The 10,682-nt window shown below is 41.2% G+C and overlaps 1 protein-coding gene across 1 annotated transcript; it reads left to right on the plus strand.

The window, feature by feature from the left end:
* The first annotated feature begins 3,706 nt into the window (after positions 1 to 3,706).
* ABHD10 (abhydrolase domain containing 10, depalmitoylase) lies at positions 3,707 to 10,052 on the plus strand. The gene is made up of 4 exons (XM_056858488.1): positions 3,707 to 3,887; positions 5,829 to 5,910; positions 7,564 to 7,701; positions 9,677 to 10,052. Exons 1-4 carry the CDS (start codon positions 3,823 to 3,825, stop codon positions 10,016 to 10,018), a joined length of 627 nt encoding a protein of 208 aa, XP_056714466.1. The 5' UTR covers positions 3,707 to 3,822; the 3' UTR covers positions 10,019 to 10,052.
* The last annotated feature ends 630 nt before the right edge of the window (positions 10,053 to 10,682 follow it).

The following is a 10,682-nucleotide window of genomic DNA, read 5'->3' on the forward strand; positions in this document are numbered from 1 at the left end:
ATAACCCACCGATTTGTTTTGTTGGCCGTCCACGGAACCCGGAAATACATATTGCCCCTCCTTATGCTCACGCAGCCCTGGCGGTTTAACGTTCCATCGGAAACTCAGGCTGGCGCGCGGTGCTGCCGACTTCCCCCAATTCCACGAGCCGTTCGACCGAGCTGCGCAACCGCCAAGATTTGAAAAAAAAAAGGGGGGGGATCTCTAGGATCCCCGCGGAGCGCTTTGGCGCATGCGCGCGCCCTGGCCGCGGCGTCGGACCTTCGTAGGACGCATGCGCTCTTCCTCGGCGAACCAACCGAGGGGCCAGGGTGTGGTTGTGGCGCTGAATGCCCCGCCCACCCAGGGCAGACATGGCGGTGGCGGGAGCGGCGAGGATGTTGCGGCGGGGGAAGCTCAGCTGGGGCCCGGCCGTGTTAGGTAGGTGCGGGCGAGGGGAGGCGGCTCAGAAGCGGAGCCCGTGTCGTCCGCCTGGGGTGGCTTCCAGCTGCCGTAAGAGGCCTCTGCAAGAGACGAGGGTGCCCCTCCCCTGTTTATAACAAGTTGTACTGTTGTCCCGTCCCCCCCCCCCAAAAAAATAACAGCATATAAAATTAAAGTGTTTTGATTTTGTGCTGAATAATTCACTACGTTTTATAAAGGCTGGGAATATTTCGTATAAAGTGTACCAGCTGCAGTTAAATGGGTATATATTTTTTTAATCTGCCTGTTCTGAAGGAGAATTCACAGTGGGTAGCCGTGTTTGTCTGCAGTAGTAGAAAAGAGCAAGAGTCCAGTAGCGCATATATATATATATATATATATATATATATATATATATATTAACATAAACACATAAAACAAGCAAATACAATAATAAAAAGAAAATACAAAAGAATATCAATTATATAATCTACTTAATATAATCAAAATTACAAAGTTCATAATATCCTTTTGACCCACCACCCACCAAAAAAGTGACCCATCACCAGGCTTCCGGAGAAGTGTCTCTAGACAGTTTGAAAATTACATTATTAACAGTAAAGTTAAAAAAAAAGTTAAACTTATTTCTATAACTCATTAACTAATATGTGTGTGTGTGTGTATGTATGTGGGAACAAAGATTGATTTCCCTGCATGTTTGTTTTTTAGCAAAACTCCATTACACAGTGTAAAACGAGTACATGTGCAATCTTAGAAAGTGTTACAGCTTCAAGGGCCCAGTATGGTAGAGTTTAGAAAGCAGTCTGTTATTGTTTTTGTGATTAAATTATGAACTAGATTTGGTTTGACGAGAAACAATATTCATCTATTTGTATTCTGTGGTAAAGTCACAGGAAATGCAATCATTCATATATGGGTCTCTACCTCACAAGGCTAAGCATGTTTGATCTTATTTATTTTACTTTATTGTCACTCTGAAACTAAATAAAAAACCTTACACTTTATCCTGTGCTGCTTGAATCTTTGAAGAGAGTACAAACTCGTATTTGTACATTCATGTTCTCAGCTAGAGAAGTATTTGTTAAATTAGATGATAAAGTGAGCTGTATAGCAGTAGCTTATAGAATCTGGCACTGATCATGCTTAAATGAAAAAAGTTATGGCCTAAACCGTCTGATTTCCCCTTTGATCTGGGGATTATTATTATTTTTTAAAAAAAAGCTGTTTTAAAAAAAGTACTGGGTAATATAACTGGGTACTGGGTAATATAAGGGTCTGATAGTAAAATATAATGTGTTTCAGAATAAACATGCATAGGTAGGCGGGTTAACAAAAGAAAATTCTGCAGATAGTAACGTTTGTGGATTTATTTGCAAGCCTGCTTTCCAAAAACATAGGGGTCTGTGAATTTTGGCTTGCCTAAACTTGTCAGACCTTATTTGGGCTCATCCCTTTCCATGCCCCTTCCTCAGGTTTTCTGGCAATAGCTACTGCAGGGTTCCCCAGTGAGCTGCCTATGGGCACCATGGCACCCAGAATTACTTTCTTAGGTGCCCGCTGAGCTTTTCAGAAAGTGAGCGGTGTCATTATAAGGCAGGGCTTGATATTGACTACTTTTATTCAAATAAAGGGTTTTCCACTAGAGGAACAGGTAAGCACCTGCACTTTCTTTAGTCAATGTGCGATCCCATTCCCCTTCTGGCTTTTCTTTTTCCCAGGAGGTGTGAGAAGGAAGGTATTCCTTTCATCTCCACCTCCTGGGGAAGCCATTTCGGTGTGATATTCACTGCCGTTTCTCAAAATATCAAATGTGCCCATAGGCTCAAAAAGTTGGGATCTCTGGATCTACTGCATTTACTCTTTTTTAATTAATTAATGCATTTTGGAGAATATATAAAATATGTAGGATTAGCTCATGGCTTTCCCCTCCTGGCTCTAGCAGGTCTTTTTAAACCCAGGTGAGTTTATTCCCTGGGGCTGTGGGATCCACATGGAGTAATAGTCATGTGGGTTGGGAGGCTACAGTGGGGGTGGGGGAGGGAACAATCTCACATCTTCCAGTAAAATCAGAAGGGCTGCAGAAATGGCAAGCATGTGTCCTCTTTTGCAGGTGCATGGGGCTGGGAGCCACAGCTCCTTAGCATGGGAACTTATATGCATGCTTTTAGTGTGTGCACACTGCATATGGGTACAAAATGTAATATTTACTCATAACTATGAAAAATGTAGTAGAAATTCAAACCATGCCTGCTTCTATAGTCCAGGTGAAAGGACGTGTCTGACATTAAAGCTGCTGTATAGCAATTTTGGGAATTATAATGTACCTTTAAAGGGTTTCTTGGGGCTTCAGCTTTTTCCTTTGTAGAGTTGCTTGCTTTATTTTGTGGAGTTTCAATTATGCTGGCCATTGTGCAGTGTCTTGAGGCACTTCACTTTGTTGTCTCATCTGTAGTTTTTGGGCTACTCCACTGAAGCATTTTATGTACATTGGCGTTTCTCACAGTAGAAAATGCCTTTGATTGAGAGAGTAGTGTTTTAATATAATGGCTGGAGTGCATTTGCTATATTCATATTTGCACTTATACCTAAGTGGTGCAAATTGAGAACCTCTTTTGCAAAATGAAAAAAATAACAGTACTCTCAAGAATGCAGGCTGCTTTCCTTTAAATAGCATTTTAATTCTGGAATGCTGAGCCCAGAGAAAATTCAGAATAAGGGATTAAGCTCTCTTTAAGATGTTCTGAATGCTACATACACTCAAACAAGATCTTGGTAATGTCTTGCAAGCTTTTTGTAAAACAGTTGTTAAAAAAAATTAAATATGCCAAAGTGATAAACGTCAGCAAAATGAGACCCAGCAGGGCATAGTTGTTAGAATGTTGGACTGGGATCTGGGCTCCCAGGTTCAAATCCCCCCTCTGCTATGGAAGCTTGCTGGGTGACCTTGGCCAGTCACACACTCTCAGCCTAATCTCAGGGTTGTAATGAAGATAAAATGGCATTGTAAGATATTTCCAGTCCCCATTAGAGATACCAGTGGGGTATAAGTTAACTAAAAAATTTAAAAGTGTAAATCAGTTTCCCCAGAATTTAATTCTGTATAATTTGGAAAAAGGACTAAGCAAATCAGCAAATATGCTGCCATAACCAGAGTTGCAGAACTTGTCAAATTATAGAACACCACCCAGGGCTAATAAACTCATGTACTATTGTGAAAATGAGGCAAATAGTTGGAATTTTAAACAAGCTAGCTTTTCCAAAGGATATGTTTTCTGTTTAGGTTGCAGACAGAAAGCAACAGCGAGTTTCCTTAGCCAGCCTGATCGTCCAAAACTAGCTTATCATAAGCTGAAAGGCAAGAATCCTGGAGTTGTCTTCCTCTCGGGTCTTTATTCAAATATGAACGGTCAGAAGGCACTTGCACTTGAAGACTTCTGCAAGTCTGTTGGTCATGCTTTTGTAAGGTACGCCTTGAGAGTGCTATGACGTTACTGTTGTAAATGACTGACTCTTCCTAATAATTGATCAGGGATAATTAATGTGCATCCCTACATGTGGTGGGGAACAGACTGGATGAATCTGGTCCAAATGGGGAGCCACCTCCCAAAGTCTCAGAGCACAAAATTTGTTGATTCTCCTGAGCTGTTTTAAAATGAATACACTCCAATACAGCATGGATGATAATAGGGAGACTCTTGTGACACTTCTATGTTGTGGAAGAAGGATCACTTCCAATCCCCTGCCCTCCACTATTTGCTGAAAAGTGTACTCCATTCATCTATTCAGCAGTGGGTTGCCTTGTGCTAAGTCGAAAGCCAAGAGAGTGTTGATTCTATTCGTTAAATATATATGTGTTATCAACAGTGCAGAATACCTCAGCCCCTACAGACTGCATTTAATGAAGCTTCATTCATGCACATGCGTTTGCAGTACATGGGGACTAGAAACAAGACAAAAACCTCTGCAGATTCTGAGCAAGGGGCTAAATGCTGGAAAATGATAACTTGCACTAAAGAATAATAAGATATTCTTGCCTACAAGGCAAAAATAGGGACTATCCCTGGTAAACAGGAATAAATGGAAGATACAGTATTTACTCAAATTCAAGACTAGAGTTTTTTCAGGTATGCCATAAAAAAGAGGAGGTCATCTTAAATTTGCATTCAAATTACACTTATGTCCAACAATGAACTTTGTGTATAACATCTTAACATTCAGGATTGTCCTCTTATTGAGTAAATAGTATGCCATTGGGGTTCTTTTGTATATAGCTAGAGATACTGCCCATTTAGAAAAAAGTATGTGAAGGAAATAAGAGCTGTTTAGATGAGAAGAAAAGAAAGCTTGCTTTTAATTGCACTGCTTCTCCTGACCTCAGCACCTTGAACTCTGACCATATGCACCCTTGTGCTGCTGAGCCAAGAAGATAGTAGGGCAAGGTGCTTCTGGTAAGGTATTGGCTAGTTTTGGGGCTTGCACCACTTTATTTCTCCTCCATTCATGCCTGTTTGGGGAGTTAGGCAAAGGCTACCTCCTTCCTCAGCTTTTGCCAGATGCCCACCTGGCCAGCCCCCCTTCTACCTGGAGCCCAGCCAGCTGCCACCTCCCCGTGGTCTCAGGCCAAAGGAAAAAGCAGTCGAGCACCATAGTAGCGTGGCTAGTACTGAAAACGACATTATGGTTTGGGCTTTGTTCCTGTATGCCTTTCTGTATCTGTGACATTAGAAGCTATTTTTAATTGCCCAAGCAAGTGGACCTCTTGAAAATGTCTAGTCTTTGTGGGGCCTGAGACAGAGAGTACATCTTCTCATCCACCTGGTATACCTTCTTTGCCTCAGATGTCATTGGCGGTCCATGCAGAGGTGTAACATTTGAATAGGGAAAATTGAATGTGTGTAGATTCAGATTGCTTGGCTTATTTTCCCCCATCCACATAAAACATGCCCTGACCTGGATGGCCCAGGCTAGCCTGATCTCGTCAGATCTCAGAAGCTAAGCAGGGTCAGCCCTGGTTAGTATTTGGATGGGAAACCACCAAGGAATACCAGGGTTGCTGTGCAGAGGAAGACACTGGCAAACCACCTCTGTTAGTCTCTTGCCATGAAAACCCCAAAAGGGGTCGCCATAAGTCGGCTTCGACGAAGGCACTTCACACACACACACAGATAAAACATGGGAAGTTAACTGTGCAGCCTGCTTTTATGCATCTTGTATTTGCTGTACTGGATTGGTACGCTATTGCAAGGATTGCTGAAAAGATGTGTTGTCTCAATCATCTTTTCCTACAAAGTGTATGGTCTTGTTATATTGCCTTTTATTTTAATTGTTCATTTTGTTTGGGAATCATTTTGAGCTTGAAGAAGTCTATATATTATGTAGACTGATATTTTGATTTGACTTCATAGGTTTGATTACACTGGCTGTGGAAGTTCAGAAGGCAATGTCAAAGAAGCTACAGTGGGGAAGTGGCGGAAGGATGTTCTTTCAGTACTGGATGAACTCACAGATGGACCACAGGTTGGTAAGATTATTTTTAAACCCAGCATACAATTTTCACAATCCTTTATGGTGAATCAAAATGGTTAGATATTTATTTATATACTTTATAGTCTACCTTTCTAGCTGAGACTCAAGGCAGATTACAAAAATGTAGTAATGCAGCAGGAATTCTACAAACTGTGCTGCAAGAAATGCAAAAACTGTACTGTAGAAATTAGAAAGCAACAAGTGGGAATCCGCAAAGGCTTTCAGGAGACATCTAATTTCCCCCTCCTCCATTATTTCCTCTTTCCCTTTTCTAACAGCCCCCGTAGCCTCTCCCCTTTCCCTGCTTCCTTCTCTCCTAGGGTTGCCAACCTCTAGGTGTGGCCTGGAGATCTCCTGGAATCACAACAAAACTCCAAACTACAAAGATCAGTTCCCCCTTGGGCTTGCCAGCTCCAGGTTGGGAAATTCTTGGAGATTTGGGAGTGGAGCCTTGGGAGGGAGAGGTTTGGAGAAAGAAAGAACCTGAGCAGGGTATAATGCCATAGACTCTACCCTCCAAAGCAGCCATTTTCTACAGGGGAATTGATCTGTCATCTGGAGATCAGTTGTAATTTTGGGTGATCTCCAGCCCTCACCTTGAGGTTGGCAACCCTAGTTCCCCTGTAGGAGATGGCTGCTTTGAAGGGTGGAGGCTGTGGCATTATGCCTCTCTGAGGCCCCACTCTCCTCAGACTCCACTACACAATCTCCAGGAATTTCCCAACCCCAGCCAGGCCTGGCCCCAATTTATCTTCCCTCAATGCCAAAATAGGCCTGAAAAGGACCCTGCCTTCTTACTCACAAAAACCAGCCTGGAATACTGTATTTGCCTAGCAACAGCCACTGAGGGAATCCATTGCTTAAAGCTACAGGCATACCTTTTATCATTTTCAGGTTTTTTAACCCAAACCCCCCCCCCCATATTTTATTTTATTTTAGATTTCATATTTTTCTGCAAACCTTGGGGCCCTTTTCAGGTTTAAAGAAAGATTTGTCTTGCTCGTTAACAGCTCCAATCACAGTCCAGATTTAAGAATCCTCAGATTGGGCTGGCTTGGCTATTAGTTTATAGATACAGTATAAACAAATGTATACAATTAATATTGCTATAAAGCACAGCCCTTGTTACTTTGTAAAACTATCCTCCAAACAGTTCTGATTTTACTACAGCCCTATCACTGTGTATGTGTCTCTGCAGAAGCAAATTTTCTGTTGACCTGAAAAACATTTAGCAGGAATTGGACAGCTAGTATGATAATTTAGTGTGTAATTATCATTGGGCAGTTGTGGAAAATAGTTGGGAGCATAGCTGGGAAGCAGGAGATGAGTATCATCAGTAAGCAATAACATCAATGTAGCAATAACATCAAGAGTGTAAACTGTGTGGTAACTGTGTTAACTTGAAATACTACTAAAAGTCAGTAATCAGCCTTTAGGTTCTACTTGAGGTAAAAGTCTGACTAAAAAATGAATTAGCACATACATTCTCAGTCAGTCCTCACACTGCTTAATCTCCTGTGTTTATGATGGATTAATTGCACATCACATAGTAAATCCATGCTTTTTGTTTCTGTGGCACAAAAACGCTAACATCTGTTGGTTTGATGTTTTAAGATTTTAGTTGGTTCTAGTTTGGGCGGATGGCTGATGCTTCATGCAGCAATTGCCCGACCAGAAAAGGTGGCTGCTCTGGTTGGAATAGCTGCAGCTGCAGACAATCTTGTAGCAACTTTTCAACAACTTCCTGTAGAGGTAAGAAGAGACACCGGCTTTTTAGAAATCCTGATATCCAACTGATATCCTCTTTATGGCACTGCAACTACACAAAAGAATCCAGGCAAAATTCAAAGACAGGACTGACTAGGTGTTTGAATTTTGCCTAGATTCTTTTGTGAACTTGCAGTGCCATAAAGAGGATATCAGTTGGGCAAAGAAACGCTAGAGAACATTCCTGTGTTGCAAGCTTTTGCAAATAAAAATTGTTTTACATTATGTTCCTTTTGCTGCATATAACTTTTGTTTCTTACCTTTTATTTAATCACTAGCTAAATGTCAAGTGATGATTGTCAGGTTAGTACGTTTAGGGATGGCCTTTATTGTAGGAGAATTGTAAAGGCCGCTGGAGGAACTGCTATATATGGCTTGCCTGTCGATATGTGAAGCCACCTTATACTGAGTCAGACCATTGCTCTTCCAAGGTCAGTATTGTCTACTCTGACAGGCAGCAGCTCTCCAGGGTCTCGGGAAAAGGCTTTTCACATCACCTGCTACGTGATCCTTTTAATTGGAGATGTCAGGGGTTGAATTTAGGATTTCGTGCATACAAAGCACATCCTGTATGTCTGTGCAAGAGGTCTTTCATGCCACATTATTGTCCTCCCCAGTGTAGACTGTATTTTTGCCTCCTACAAATAGATAGTAGACATCCCCTGTAATAGAAAAATAAAAGATGGTCTGGGCTAGGAGTCAGTAGGATTATTTTGTTTCTTGTGTTCTAAATGTTTATTTTGTCTCATGGAGGACAATGGGAGCCATTAAAAACTGATGCACATGGCTTTTGTATATGATTTTGAAGAATACCATGCAAAACCAGCTGTGTGCTTATGGAACTGCATATGTTTTGCATCATTTTGATTACTTATTAATTATAATATTCTCTTGCATAAGTTCAGTGGATGAATATTTTGTGTGTGGGGTGCTGGTGTTCTAAATGAGTGAAGCCAGCAGTCTCTATCTGACAGTGCTATGTTTTTGAAGGTAGGAAAGTCTCTTTACTCAGAAAGAGTTAATGATCATAATTTGCGTTGCGGCATAGGCTGTTCCAGGTGTTTCAGGTGCTTTACAAGGCTGCTGACACATTAATCTATCTCCTCTTTTGGACGAGGAGCTGAAGTTGAAGAAAAGTTAGGAGGGCTGCATCCAGGCATCGCAAGCAACCAATGGTTTGTTTAGTATGAGCTTGAGCTTCATTTTCGTGCCTGCACACCCCACCCACTCTTATGCAGAGGCAAGATTCAAGACTAAGTCAGGAAATATTCAATCTATCTACATTTTATTGTGATGTCCAAATTTGGGTACTTCCGCAACTTGGGGTTTCTTTGTTTGTGTTCATGATGGGGGTTAGTAAACCAGAATTAAGCTGTGGTTTCTAAATCAAGCCTTTGATCTTAGTTTCAGTGAGAAGGGGAAGGAACATGTGAACGTCAGAATAAACCAGGCTTGAGTTTGTGATGCCTGAATACAGAATGGCTTGCCTGATGCTTCCTAGGAAGTTCACAGATACACAGTTCAAACTGTTATTCATAGCTCATAGCCACTGTGCATTCCGGCTTGTACCCAGAACAGTTGTCAAAATGCTGGACATGTATTTTCCACTACTGCAGGAGATGCAGGTTAGGCTGCATCTAGATTACCCTGCAATAATCTCTCAGTCTCTACTTACCCCCTGGTTTTGCTTCATGCTCTGCATCCAGTCTCCATATGTGAGGGTGATGAAGGGCTTTATTGCCTGGTCAAAATGGCTAATAATCCTGGAATTTGTCTTAAATGGAAATGTGTGGCTTAATTCAGTTGTTAGCTCCTCATGGCACATTAGAATGATGCAAGTCCGTCCATGAGGGCATTATAGTGATGTGCAGATGTGTGTGAACTTGCCCTGGATTAAATTGGATTACAATGGTTTTTAGGTCTCTTTCAAGGAGTCTATCACATATGTTTAATTTTATAGGTGAAGCAGGAAATAGAAGAAAAGGGCGAATGGAAGTTGCCAACCAAGCACAACGAAGAAGGCTTTTACACTTTGCCATATGAAGTCATTCAAGAAGCAGAAAATCACTGTGTGTTGGGTGCTCCTCTTCCCATAAATTGCCCTGTGCGACTTCTCCATGGCATAAAAGATGAAGATATTCCATGGCAGGTTTCCTTGAAAATTGCTGAACGTGTGATCAGCACAGATGTGGATATTATTCTCCGCAAAGTTGGGCAACATCGAATGAAAGAACAAGATGATATCAAACTTATTGTGTACACTGTTGAAGACTTGATTGACAAGCTGACCACACTAGCATGAATTGCAATACAGGCAAGAGCAGAAGTTTGCACTTGGCTCTGTTGGGGCGGGAGGAGTTCAAACTGTGACTGGTCATCTGGAGGGACCTGGAGCTTTAAAGTTGTTTCTGCATCCCTTTTTTTTTTTTTTTGGTAAATTTGTATTTTAATATAGCATTTGCACAAATGACAGAAAATGTGAAGAAAATGCTGCTGCCTAAATCCTTTCTACCACAACCAAATCACCTTTTTTGGCAGTTCCTATTTCCTATGCTTTTGTACCCAGATATACTTGTGCCAATAATTTTTACTTTCTTATACTATGTTGTGACTTTTTCATCTTTTTTACACCTTAAAATAAATATGCATTCTAATGTTCTTCCACTTGAGCTGTAAAATGCAACATATCTATTCAAACTCAGAAGAAAACTGCCTGGAATACTTGCACACTATTTTTGGTTCATTACAAATACAGTTGAAGAAAGGCTTGCTTAGTATTTTTTTTGGGGGGGGGGTGTTGAAACGAATGGGGAAAATAAACATGTTTCATATTTAAATTTAGCTTGAATTACTCACGTGCTGCTTACAAAAGAGTTAGAAGCTTCTGGAACTGTTCCGTGTTATTTTCTAATCCGTCCTGTCACCACAGTAAAATCAAAGTCAAGCCAATTGCCTAGTATACATCT

The sequence above is a fragment of the Euleptes europaea genome, chromosome 12, assembly GCF_029931775.1.
Source record: "Euleptes europaea isolate rEulEur1 chromosome 12, rEulEur1.hap1, whole genome shotgun sequence".
Lineage (NCBI taxonomy): Eukaryota > Metazoa > Chordata > Lepidosauria > Squamata > Sphaerodactylidae > Euleptes > Euleptes europaea.